This window comes from Phacochoerus africanus, chromosome 1, assembly GCF_016906955.1.
Source record: "Phacochoerus africanus isolate WHEZ1 chromosome 1, ROS_Pafr_v1, whole genome shotgun sequence".
Classification (NCBI taxonomy): Eukaryota; Metazoa; Chordata; class Mammalia; order Artiodactyla; family Suidae; genus Phacochoerus; species Phacochoerus africanus.
In genome coordinates, this window is record NC_062544.1 from 130,934,683 (window position 1) to 130,948,900 (window position 14,218).

Here is a 14,218-nt window from a genome sequence, read left to right on the forward strand (position 1 = left end):
CTCCTTTGAGAATCTACTATACTGTTAACTTTTAGAATAACTTATTTTTTTGAACACTTCCCTGAAGAAAAGGGCTTTTTCTTGATAGAATGTGGACATTTTGGGGTGCTTAAGCTTCTCAACTAGAAGGGTTGATGAGGGTTCTCAACTATACCAGGGTTTTCTCAACCATAGGTGGCACTACTGATGATGTGGACTGGATGGTTCTTCACTGAAGGGAGCTGTCCTTTGCACTGTGGGATCTCTAGCCTCTACTAGTGGATGTCAACACCATGTCCATCCTTAGTTTTGATAATCAAAAATGTCTGCAGACACTGCCACATGTTCCCAGGGGTACAAAAATTGTCCTGGTTGAGAACCCCTGAAACAGACAGACCTGGCTTCAAATCTTGGTTTTGTCATTTATTGGCTATGAGACCTTGGGCAAATTACATAATCTCTCTAAGCATCACTCGACTCAACTCTAAAACAGGGATAAGAATAGTACCTAGCGTTCAGTGACGTAATAGAAGTAAAGCCCTTAGCCCAGCTCCTGGCACAGGACAAATGCTCATTAAACATAACCTATACTAATTACTTTGGTTACCTAAGCCCAGCATTCTGGTGAAAGAACACTAGTAGCTGGAAATACTCATAGTGATCTGATTATTATTGGTGCCCATCACACAGTACAAAATGGATTTAGCAAAAAGTGAGATCTCAGATGTGATGATGTGTTTTGGCAAATCATTCCATATTCAATGTCAAGAATTTGCAAGGTTACAGGCAAACATTAGGCCTCAGGGTAAGCTCCAAAGCCACTAGGAAGTGAATCTCCCCATCCAACCTCAAATGTTCATCTCTGTCAGAGCCAGGAAGACACACAGTGGAGCTTAAAGGCAAGGTGCTAGCATAGTCAGCTGTCAGGCACGCTTTAAAAAAAACTACCCAATATGTGCTCAACCATTGGCACCTGTGCTGCCCAAAAATCAGCTACTGTAAAGGATAACATGTGAATCTTACACAATTGGGATGAATGGGCCACAAGCAGCTATGAAAGTTAAGTGCATTGCTAATCAACCATCTCTGTAAGGCCAGAACATGGTCACTGAAGAGACCAACTGAATTTCATGTCCGGAGTCAAAGCCATCCTAAATTCCCCAGCTGTAGCTAACACTTGCGTGTTGATGTCTGTGCATTCTCTTTCCAAAAGCCTTATCTCTGCTTGATAAGTCATATGCCCTAAAGCCGAGTATACTTTAAGCCACGTTACCATATTTCCTCAAATCTAAGATGTATAGTTAGTGTCCCAGTAAAAAAAAAAAAGTACTGCCAATCATAACTGTAACATACCATCTACTGTAAGAATTATCCCAATTTTATAGATGTTTAAATGTGAAAAAAAAAATTTTAGAATGAAAGAAACAGAATCATATTTCAACCAAGGATCAAGGCTGAAAAATATGTAACAAATACCTAAGGCCAATTGGACTTGAAATCTACCTAAATGAGATTTTTCACTTTTTTTCTGAATATTAAAATTTTAGATACATAACATCAAGAATTTTGAAAATATGGAAGAAAATGAGGAAGCAAATTTATATGATATTCTACAACTATTAATATTTTGAAATATTTCCCAACCTGCCTTTGTGTGTGTATATTTATACAATGTCAGGATCATGTTGTGGCTACAATTCTGTATTCTGCCTTTCTGCATTTCATAATATACCCATGACATATGCCCACGTCTTTAAATAGCCTCACAAAGTGACAGTAATGTTAAGAGTCTTCTCTATCCACATATGTTGGATAGGTCCCTTAAAAAAAAGGAAGGACTGCTGCGCTAAAAACTTTCGAGAAAGTCCTGAGGGGGCCCAGCTCTCTTAATACTCTGTGTTTTCAGATATATTTCTTGCAATGACATCAGGCCAATTAAAGGTGAATCTGTTTTATCAGAGACCAATATTGCTGTGAAAACTCTTTCATCCTAAAAATTAAAGGAATGTAATAGTATAGTATTATAATAGTGAAAAGGTCACCAAAAATCAAGTTAACACACTTGTAAGACTGAAATTTCAAACCATTTTTAATCCTAAAAAACTTAAGATTAACCTCTTTCTTTTATCTCTCACCAGATGTACTGGTTTGGAAATGGTCCAGTCCAGCAAGAGGACTGACACACACACACAAAAAACCTTACTAATTACTAACCTGGTAAAGTAACAGTTGCTTTCTGGCTGGGTTTCTTTCCACATCTAATGCGGTATTCATTTATTGCATTTTCAATCTCCTGAAGCTTTTTCACTGCATCCGTGTAATCTTGCTTTCGTTTTTTCTTCACGGTTTTGCAAAGGTCTGGCTCATTGGCAAGTTTCTTTGCAGCTTCCACCAGCTTTTGGTGTATTAGGAAATTGCTCTCCAGTTCTTGCAAAGCAGGGTCCTGCATTTACATAATGATACTGCTTTATTTTTATGGACACACACAGTCACTCTCACATGTACTGGGTAATAAAATTTCTCTTTCTCACATTCTCAAATTAGATATTCTTTGAGAATTAAATCTTCCTAAGTTTTACTGATTAGGTATTCTCAAACTCTTTCCTAGAGGACAAGACTTCCCTCCTCCATTTACTTTAACTTTTTATTAGACCAAGTCTCTTTCCATTTCAAAGAAGGGAATGGTCTTCCATTCATTCAGGTGGTTGGGTGAAGATCATATTTTTCAAGACAGAGATTCTTCGCCCAAGATTCACAGATATAAAATGTTATATTCACATACATAGCTTCAGAAACAGATACATTTAGGGTTTTTTTAATTTGTTTTTTTGCTTTTTAGGGCTGCACCTGTGGCATATGGAAGTTCCCAGGTTAAGGGTTGAATTGGAGCTGCAGCTCCTGGCCTATGCCACGGCCACAGCAATTCGGGATCCGGGCCACATCTGCAATTTACACCACAGCTCTCAGCAACTCTGGATCCTTAAATGACTGAGTGAGGCCAGGGACTGAACCCGCCTCGCATATACTAGTCGGGTTCTTTACCCGCTGAGCCACAATGGGAATTCCCACGCTTCAATTTTTTTCGTTTGTAAAATGGACATAACATCCACCTTTTAAAAGTAAGGTGAAGATTAGAAGAGATAATATACATGGATTGCTTAGCTCAAAGCTGGGTATATAGCGAACACTCAATAGCTAAGCTCACTTATTTTTAATAGAAACCACTATCATTTTCTAAAATCAAGATGGCTAAACTTCTGCAAGAAACACAAGTGGGGTCATAGCATCTGATGACATGCAAATGACCAAGTACCCTCAAATATTGGCTAACCAATCTTTCAATTTTATTATACCCAAGTGCTGTACATGTGTTATCTCATCGAATACTCCTTGCATACCTCAGTTGGAAAACATTCATTACTCCTATTTTATAGATGAGGAAACTGAAAGTCAAGGAATGAGACTTCAGAGAAGATTAACTATTTGCCAAAAGCTACTTGGCTTTAAGTGGGAGACTCTCGCGCTGGAATTCTTAATTCTTATAATAATGCGTCTCAGTGTATCAACATTTAGGGTTCATTTAATGCTCTGTTTGGGGGCATAAAGATATGAGAAATAACTCAATTTTAATTGGACTGTGCATGAAAGCAAGAATTCAACTTGGTCTCCATGATCCTTTGTAAGGGGTGAGATAAAAATGGTACAGCAGCAACTCAAAAACCAAAGGAACAAGTTGGCCACATCCCACAGCCAGCTTTTCTGTCTTACTGTTGATAGAAATTCTCAGAGCTGGTGCTCATACCTCTTCACTTGGCAGCAAGTTGTCATCTAACTTGAACGCGGTACCCACACGCCTTCTGACCTGAGGAGGTTTCTCACCTACGTTCAGTGGATACTCCTTGGGGATTTTGCCTGTGAGCTCCTGTAAAACAGGACAGATATGAGAGGAGGGGAGGGTGACCCTGGCCAGAATTGTCAAACACAATTTGAAGTGCTCTCCCACCAAAGGAGAAGACACTCACGGCCTCCCGCAAACAGATCTTCTTAAGCTCTTCAACTTTCTTCAGGAGTTTTTCTTGCAATAGCTTTTCCTTCTTCTTGAGTTCAAGGATTTTCTCTCTCTTTTGCTCCTCACTAACTTCTGAGTCTTGAGAACCTGAGGGAGATGAGAGGGAGGGCAGGGAAGGGTTATACAAGGCATGTTTCCTTCCTTTTTAAAGGACAAAGGAGTTTTAAGCCAAACCTGCTATTTAATAATAGTTTATTTCTTTTCTCCTTGTTTCTGAACATAATCAAAGGAAACTGGAGAACATGTTCTCATGCTTCTGGGCATCAAACAGAGTCTGGTAATAATATATGCCGTTTGCACTGGCTCAGTCATTTTAGAAGCAATGATAAAATGCTTATCAATGTTTCAGCCACACCCAAGGAAAAAATTCATTTTTCTGAGCAGGAGAGAAGGTAAGATTTTCTTTGAGATAGTTGTTCCAAATGTTCTTTTAGAAAGCAGGCAAGATGAAGGAATGTTCTGTGCTTTAGAATCACAAGTTGACAATGGGATTTAGATGAGAAATTATTTTTAGTGAAATTACATATCCTTCGTGATAAGAGATCCCAGAATTTCTACAGAGGAAGGGCTTGGAGCAGCAATCACTTTAGGGGTGAGGTGGGGCCCAAAGGTTGTAGTCATGGTTCAATTTATATTAAATGAAGTAGATAAGTTCCTGTATCAAAAGCTATATATTGGAGAAAGAAGCACTTCAGGTGTTACTTATACAATCAAACTTTATCATTTTAACTTTCGTCATGCTCCTTTAAAGGTTAGTTTTTAAATTTTATTCAAACCTGCTGTATCCTGTAGATTTTCATCTGCTTATTTATTCCCAAAATAATGGGTTAAAAGATAAATTTAAACCAGGTTAAAAAAAAAAAGTGAAATAAGATAAAGATCCCTTGCACATTCTCTAATCCAAAAATATTACCTGAGGAGATTAAACTGCCATTGCTTGCCATGATGAACTGACTTTTTGCCTCTAGTGTCACCAGTTTGGAGACCCGTGGTGCTCCTGTCTCCGTCAAATCCATTGCAATGTCGTCTAAACTTCTGGCTGAAGGGATTTTTGCCTAATACAATATTGAAATGGAATTCACTCAATTAAACCTATTTCAAATTAATGAAACAATTCAGTTGCTGTGTATTAAAAATGTCAACACAGGACTACTTAGAAGTTTTACACACTAAAGTAATATATTTTCAGAAAAAAAAAAAGACCTCAACTTTGCAGGTAAAATGTTTTAGTAATGCATGATTCTCTCTCATAGTATATTTCAATCATTAACTTTCAAATGTAATCAATGTACACATACATGCATGCCAAAATGTTGGCAAATCTGACAACTTTCGAATCTGCTTATATGTTGCCCATCTTTTAAATGTAAGAAAAATGAAAACAAATGGTAGTTCAAACATTATAAAGTGACTATACTGTAATTTAAAAAATTGGTATTAAAGTTTAAAAAATATGAGAAAAAAAGTGTATACACATATGTGTGACTGGGCCACTTTGTTGTACAGCAGAAATAGACACAATATTGTAAATCAACTATACTTTAATAAGAAAACAAACAAACAAAAAACCCTCAAAGAACAAAAACCCATGTGCCTGCATCATTTCTAAGAAAACTTATCTTCTGAACAGAAAGCAAATCAGTGACAGGACTTTTTGTCCTTTCAGAAGCGCTTCTGGTTACTTACTTTGCTTTGCTTCCGGTCCAGGTAAAACTGATGCTGACTAATTGCCATTACCCAGATGGACTTGATGAGAGAAGAGTTCGCATACCACGTTTGCACAAAGAGGCCACTTTGCCCAAAAGTTCTTCTAGATACTGAAATCCTGAAGGATTAAGGAAAACACTCAAAGTATTTGTCTCTGGCTCAGCACAACATAAAATGTACCAGAGCATTGGTTGTTACAAAGCCTCTTCTTAACTGATTTTCTGATGCCAGGCTCTTTGGCTGTCAGGGGCCAAACCTCCAATTTTCTCCTTTTCTGAGAACACCAATCACACCTAGGTAATATCTTTCCGTAAAAGCAGCATATTAAAAACCACATACATACACACTCAAAATCGGGTGAGAATTAGCCAAATTAGAGGCTGTACTAAAAACATTCTGTTAAAAACCAGAGGACATGAGATTCTCACAGGACCTCAGTAATAGATGTATTAACTTTCTTGTGGTCTTTTTAGGGAGGCACCCCCAGCACATGGAGGTTCCCAGGCTAGGGGTTGAATCAAATCTACAGCTGCCAGCCTACGCCACAGCCACAGCAACAAGGGATCTAAGCTGCATCTGTAACTACACTACAGCTCACGGCAACGCCAGATCTTTAACCCACTGAGCGAGGCCAGGGATTGAACCTGTGTCCTCATGGGTGCTAGTCAGATTCGTTTCCACTGAGCCATGATGGGAACTCCAGATGTGATAATATTTTAAAGCTGAAGCAACCAGGACCTATATAGCATCGGCAACTTCCTCAAGGTAAAAGAGCATCTCAGATCTAGGTAGAGCTGTCTGGCTCTGGCGTCACCAGAGGGTGAACATGAAAACACTGTCTGAAAATACACAGGTCCACAACTGGAGAGAAAGAGAAAGATGGGGGAAAGCCAGACACGGTGTGGGGGGGCAGAAGAGCGAGAAAGACACCAATGTTCTTTGTAGGAATTTGCCTTATCTCTTCCGGTCATCTTTTTGTCACAGCTGTTTCCTCCATCCTTTTAAGCTCTAAATATCCATAAACTTATCTGAAAAGCAAGCACTGAGGGCTGATAAGGAATTCCTCTGAGGAACTTGAAGAGCCTATACCAATCCTCACTTCAATTCATGTTGATAATTTAGCAACTTTTTTAAGGGACCGAGAATACCAAACTTAAAAATGAGCCAAGGATCTGAACAGACATTTCTCTGAAGATATACAAGCAGCCAATGAGCCCAGGAAAAGATGATCAGCATGCAGATCCCAACCAGAATGAGCTATCACTGTGCGGGCACGCGCGCGCGCACACACACACACACACACAGCTAGAAATAAGTGTTAGGGAGGATGTGGAGAAAACAGAATCATGCATACTGCTAGTGGGAATGAAAAATGGTATAGCCACTTTGGAAAACAGTCTGGCAGCTCCTCAAAAGATTAAAGAAAGAGTTACCATGTGGCCAAGCAATTCCACTCTTAGCTATAAACCTGAGAGAAATGAAAACATCTGCACACGAGTGTTCACAGCAGCTTATTTGTATAATCACCCAACCCACAGACAGAAAAGGCTGTGGTTCTCACCTCCGAGGATCATGAACTTCCACAGCAAACTTCTTCTCACGGAAATATAAGTTCTCCAGCTGTTTCCATTGGAATAACTAAGCGATGACAAAAAGAGAAATGCCACCCAGCTTTAGTTAACTTTTACTAAATCTAGAAATCAGCTTAATACTTTAAAAAAAAATCAAGAATTAAGATTAAGAATTAAGCACTAAAACGAGGCAGGAATACGGAATGCAGTCTTTTTAAGTGAATCAACTACAACCTGAAACTATTTTATTCTTTCTTCTGACAGTCACCTTCACCTCATCAATCTTCCTTGAACAATAAAAGCAGGCAACTGTGGGGACCATGCATATTACTTTTCCTCTGACTCAACTAAATAAAAGAGTAAGGAAATGGTAGATTCCAGTAAGCACATGCCTTCTGATCAAAGATGTTGATTTCATATTTAAATGGAAAGATAACCAAAGAGATGTTTCCATAAGACCACAGATTAAATTTCAAAAGCAAGCAAAGTGAAAGTAAAACGGAACCCCAGAGGGGTGATTCTCTGTTTCCCCGCCTACAAGTGTTCCCCTAAAAGCAACAGAAACCTCCTGCCGGGAATTGGAGGCTGGGGAGGGTGGGAGTGAACGCTGGAGCTGCCTTCCTGGTCCCTGAGCTAGAGCCTCTACTTTTTGTAAGAAGAACCCACTTCTACATTCCCACAGTGACATTCTAACGCTGCCCTGGGTGTTATTTGTCAGTTGGTTGGGAGAAAGATATTACTAGCAATGGGTGCTTGAAACTTAAGTAACTTGTAAAAAAGTAGCTAGCTCATTCACAGAACTGAGCGTGGCCCCACTGTGTTTTCTGGGTTCATTCCCAAGTCTTAGGTGAGCCTGAACCCTAGCTCATCCTTTCAACTGTGACTTCAGAGTTAAATTCTTCTCCATCCCAGTCTTGACTGGGGAAAGACCAGAATAACAATTTCATTCCATTACTGGACTTTGGCTAGATTTTTAAATTACGTTAAAAGAATCTTCAAAGAGCACTTCAGTGGTCTAACAATTTCTCTGCAATGCATGATCAGCAAAACTATTTTCTCAGGTACAAGAACTAAGACTTTTCATCAACATGTAAACTCAAGTAAAGGAACAGCAAGATATCATAAGATATCACGTGTAGAATCTAAGAAAATGATACAAATGAACTAGCTTACAAAAGGAAACAGCCTCACAGACTGACAACAAATTTATGGTTACCAAAGGGGAAAGATGGGGGGAAGGATAAATTAGGAGCCTGGGATGAATATACACACACCACTATACATAACAGAGATAACCAACAAAATCCTACTATATAGCACATGAAACTCTACTCAGTATTCTGTGACAACCTAAATGGGAAAAGAATCTGAAAAAGAACAGATGTATGTATATGTGTAACTGAATCACTTTACTGTATACCTGAAACTAATACAACACTGTAAATGAACTATACTCTAACAGAAAATTTTAAAAATCAAATAAAAAGAAAGGAATAGCATGAGCTGAAGATTCCTATACATAAGCAGATTGGAGACAAAAGTGTTCACACTGGACTCTCACCCCAAACAGAGTAAAATATACCAGCACCCACGAAGCACACAGCCCTTTACAGGCTGAACTACAGAGTCTGTCACTATAATCCTTACTCAGGTAGAAAGAGGAATTAGCAAGAGCTTCAAGCTACATACCGATTTCCTCAGATGTCCATAGGTTTGAGGCTTTCATTTCTTTTAATCCCGAGGATCCAAAAATGGGACAGAAATAGGAAGGAAAACTCCGAGGCCCGTTTCCCCTCCCCCCTCCTGGCTGGCAGCTCCGGTGAGTTCTGAACAGAGTTTCCTAAGACACTTAGGTGTAACTCAGTTTCACAAACCGAGCCTCCCACGGCTGACACGCTACTGACATCAGCAACTCTACTGAGAGACACCTCCCGGGTTCCACTCCTTTCTCGCCATCAGGGAGAGGACATCCGAATTGTCTTTAGCCGATTTTCCCAGGAGATAGACACCGTTTTCAACTGGGGGTACAGACTGGATTTGGATGGTGTTTCCTGGGAAGTAAGCTGCTATGAATCCAGGGACAAATTTCACCAGAGGCTGGGTGAGGGAGACGTGTCTCCGGGTTTACTCACCCTGGCCCACGAACAGGTTCTACAGGAAGAGCCACAATGCAGCTCAGCTGTGTTTTCCTTTGCGTCCATTCCCACACACAGAAAAACCAGGGCTGGACTTGCAACCTGATCTCTGAAAGCCACCACCTCCCCCTCTTATCACTTACAAACGTGAAATACTAGCGCTTTTGCCTCCATTTAGCCTGGCCCTGCACGGAGAGCTGACGACGGGGCTCCCTGTGAGCAAGAACCCTACTTAAAAGATGAAGGGTTTCAGTTCATTTAAAGAGTCTGAAGTAATTAAATGGCAACCGAGTTTGCAAACAAAGTTATGGGAATGAGACTGAGTTTTTGAAGTCTGAAAGGCAAAGCCCTTGCCCCACTCGAAAGCTTAAAAATTTGCAAAATGTGGTATCACATATGTTCCTGTAATAGAATAAAAGTCAACGGTGTTCGCACAAACTTAATTTGTGACAGCGGTTGCCGCTAGGGTGGGGAAGGTAGAATGGATGAGGGGTTAAGTGGCACAGAAAACCTCAACATTACCAGTCATGTTTGATTTAATAAAAATAAGTAAATATAACAACCTACAGTAATTGACAATTTAAGTGGTTATGTGGGTCTTATCAGATTCTTGGTATTCCTGTCTATTTAAAGTAATGGAAGTTTATATAAAATGTACAAAGGTTGGTCTACCATACTAGAGTGAGATTTCCACTTCCTAACCATTTGGGGAGCTTCTATTTTAGAAATCTGTGACTACTGTGATTATTATCAAGGTTTGAAGTTGATAGGAAAACACGATTGTAGTGGCACTGGAACTAGTTGGCAGGTAGTCTTTCTTTTTTTAAATTTCTAAAATCATCCTTCTACTGTGCTTCTCAATGATCTTGGAGTTCTTTTTTTTTTTTTTGCTTTTTAGGGCCACACCCACAGCATATGGAGGTTCCCAGGCTAAGGGTCGAATTGGAGCTACAGCTACCAAGCCTACGCCACAGTCATAGCACACAGGATGTGAGCTGCATCTTTGACCTACACCACAGCTCACGGCAACGTTGGAGCCTTAGCACACTGAGCGAGGCCAGGGATCATACCCACAACCTCATGGTTCCTAGTCGGATTTGTTTCCGCTGCACCATGTCGGGGAACTCCGATATTGGAGTTCTTGTTCTCAGAGAGCCAGGATGAGGCTCTGAAGCTAGGAATGGAGAGGAGATGAAGTGGATTCCTTTCTTCATGCAATCTGCCTAGGACAGCGCCTGGCACACAGCAGGTAACTAACCAGTTTTCATTCGGGTAAATAACACCCCCCCTGCCCCCCACAGCAAAATTGCTTGAGATTTTGGACCAATGGACAGATAAGAGGAAATTGTCAAAGAAATATCCATCAGGCTGGTCTGACTTCTTAGGGGCATCTATTTAGAGAAATGGCCTGACATATATAAGGAATACTCTAAACTACCTGAAAGAAGAACAGCTGCAAGAAACCACTTAAGAGGAAAGATCAAAGTTCAGAGGAAGGTAGAAGGAGAAGAGGAGGCTTTCTATTTTCCATTGTTTGGAGAAAACAGGTGCCCATAATAGAGAGTAGGACTATTATAGGGTACGATGTCTTATAGGACAGAACAAAACTATTATATATATTGTATTATATACATGTGTTTCTATAAACAAGATTTGTAACTTTCATATTAAAACAGAAAAAATTTTTGCCCAGGCCCATTCCCATTGTTGGAGATTTAGTTGGGGGGTGGGGTGGGGTGGAGCTTTGCCTGCAAACAGTTAAGAGTATGAAACTGTGATCCAAAGTGATCATTAAACAAGCATAATAACAATTATTAATTGGTATCTATTGTTGTTTATGTGGCACTCACTAGCAGCAATGAGTTTGAAATTGTGTTTATAATTCACAGTGTTTGTGACAAAAGGAAATACTTGCCTGGTGACAATAAAACTGTGAATTAGGTAGGTCTTCCAGACTTCTTTCTACTCTATGCTCATCTAGAATGATTAATTGTGCCTTTTAGCATCAAAAGAAGGAAGTAGATAGCAACCGATGAAACAACAGCTGGGATTAAGTTTGAGATTGCAAAATAAATAAACAGAGAGATAAAAAAGTCAAAGAGGAGCAATCTGAACAGTGATAGTAACAAAAAGATAATAATAAAAAACTACGACAGGAAGAGAATGTATCCTTAGGTTACAAATCAACTTGTCTTAAGAAAAGTGTGACATTGTAAGTCAACTATATTTCAGGAGTTCCCATTGTGGCCAGCAGAAATGAATCTGACTAATATTCATGAGGATGTGGGTTCCAGAGCTGTCATGAGCTGGGGTGTAAGTGAAGACTGGGCTTGGATCCTTCGATGCTGTGGCTGTGGTGTAGGCTGGCAGTGCAGCTCTGATTCGACCCCTAGCCTGGGAACTTCCATGTGCCTTGGATATAGACCTAAAAAGCAAAAACAACCACCACAACAAAAAACTATACTTCGATCAAAGTTTCTTTTTAGTATCAAAAATTTAAAAACTGACAAAATCAAAGTGGAATCAAAATCTATCTTAAAAGCAAACTTGTATAAAATACCATAATCAGAATCTAGTCCCTTTATCCTTTGATGTAAAGTTAGAATAAGAGCCATGTTATTACACCATTAAATATTACTTTATTTAATGAGATGCATGGCTTGAATAGTTAAGCCACTTTGTTGAAACCTATAATCAATATTTAGACCCCACCCACTATTACAGACTTAAATACAAGAAATCACCTCCTTCTCATGCCTATCCTACAATCACACTGGTTCCTAAAAATCCAAGGCCACTGCCAAACTTTAGAAAAAAGGACTATAAGGAAAAGAAGAGGGACTTTTAGGAAACCAAATGTCACATATTGAAGTAGCTCTTGGAGTCTTTTCATCATTCCTCTTCAGTTAGCAAATACTTCTTGTCCACCTTCTTTGTGAGAGGTCCTGATGTAGTTGGCAAATAATGGACAGGTCCCCTGCCTCATGGTGCTTACCTACTAACTGGACCACATTGGACATTTCCATCCTGATTTCAACACATCTGTTTTATTTGGCAAGCTGCTTAACTTTCCTAGGTCTCAGTTTCCTCATCTGTGAAATGGGACCAACAAAGCCTTTCTCAGAGGGTTGTTGGAAGGGTTTAGTGAGATTATGTTTACAAAGCACTTAGCCCAGTGCCTGGCTCAGAATCTATGCTCAGTAAGTGATAAAGCTAGTCAGATCTGTCATGAAGGACTCTGAGTCCAATTCTCTTATTATCTCTTCTGAAGATGGAGAAGTGCCTATCTTTTCTAAAGATGGAGGAGAGCCACTTAACAGCAGAAAGAGAACTAGAAACGGCTGTCTGGATCCCACATCTGTCTTTCCACTGATGAGAAAGGGCCAAGTTACCCTGATGACACATCAGTGACTCTCAGGTTTCCAATTCTACGAGCTTTGCCCTCTGTAAAAACTGCTCTATCTCTGTTTATTTCATTGGTAGTTTCCTGATAAACCCTCTAGGTAGGAAATCTATTTTCTGCTCTAGTATCACAGAGGTCACAGAGGAGGGGCAGACAGATGGGTCAAAGGCACATCTGCTGGGAAACGCATGGCAGCAAGCTAGCAAGCTCCCACCTGTGTGGAATACTCAGAAAAAAAGAGACTTGCCACAGCATGTACACAAATTCTGAGAAATGTTCACCTGCCACCAGCAAGGGGCATATTTGGGGTAATGAGAGATGAGGAAAAGTCTCAGACAGAACGCATCCAACTGTCTTTTTGAATCTTGTAGACAGCACCCGAAAGTTTCACATGAGGTGAGGACAGGAAAGACGTCATTAAAAACTTGGTTGGTTTTTTTTAAAATAGTACTTATAATACAGGTTAATCATTTAACTGCAAATTCACCTGGAAATGACTAAATTTAGGATAGTCCCAGCTGTAGTATATGACTGTACATCAAATAATGACTCACATAGGGTGATTCCCTGCTATAATGCGAAGCAAAACAAAATCACCATTTTTTTTTTTGTCTTTTTGCCTTTTCTAGGGCCGCTTCCTGTGGCATATGGAGGTTCCCAAGCTAGGGGTCCAATCGGAGCCGCAGCTACCCGCCTATGTCAGAGCCACAGCAACGCGGGATCCGAGCTGCGTCTGCAACCCACACCTCAGCTCACGGCAATGCCAGATCCTTAACCCACTGAGCAAGGGCAAGGATCGAACCCGCAACCTCATGGTTCCTAGTCGGATTCGTTAACCACTGTGCCACGACGGGAACTCCCATAAATCACCATATTTTTGATTCAGTCTTTTTTTTTTTCATTTCAAAAAAGTTACACATGATAAATATACTATCAGTATCCATGATTCAGCTAGCAGCTCTGTTTTGCCCTCTGGAGTACCAGAAAATTAGAATTTTGCAGGATTATGAGCTTTGAGACAGCCAAATTGACTTCCCTTCTATCCAGCCAGCCATCCTTCAACCCATCACATATTTATGTGACTCTGAACAAGTCTTCCAACAACCTTATGGGGAAGTGCTACTTAGCCCCATTTCACAGAAGATAAAGCTAAGGCTCAGAGAGGTTTAAGTAAACTGGCCAAGGTCACAAAGCTAAAGGTGCAGATTTGGGATCCACGCCCGAGCACAATCATGGATCCAAACCCCTCAGTGCCTAAGTATAGCACACTATCCTGCCTTTCTCATCTGGGGAGAATCTTCTACGGAGATTCATGATGTTATCTAATAAAAGGAAAAGGGAGGAGTTCCCGTTG

The 14,218-nt window shown here is 40.1% G+C and overlaps 1 protein-coding gene across 5 annotated transcripts in view; it reads right to left on the bottom strand.

Moving 5' to 3' along the window:
- FRMD4B (FERM domain containing 4B) overlaps nucleotides 1-14,218 on the bottom strand; it is a 373,580-nt gene that overhangs the window by 16,786 nt on the left and 342,576 nt on the right. For all 5 annotated transcript variants that reach the window (XM_047779092.1, XM_047779090.1, XM_047779088.1 and 2 more), the window contains 6 exons: nucleotides 7,317-7,393; nucleotides 5,735-5,873; nucleotides 4,962-5,103; nucleotides 4,002-4,135; nucleotides 3,782-3,901; nucleotides 2,194-2,422 (listed from right to left, as the gene is read on the bottom strand). In XM_047779092.1, the coding sequence (XP_047635048.1) occupies nucleotides 2,194-2,422; nucleotides 3,782-3,901; nucleotides 4,002-4,135; nucleotides 4,962-5,103; nucleotides 5,735-5,873; nucleotides 7,317-7,393 (841 nt within the window). The remainder of the gene's footprint in view (nucleotides 1-2,193; nucleotides 2,423-3,781; nucleotides 3,902-4,001; nucleotides 4,136-4,961; nucleotides 5,104-5,734; nucleotides 5,874-7,316; nucleotides 7,394-14,218) is intronic.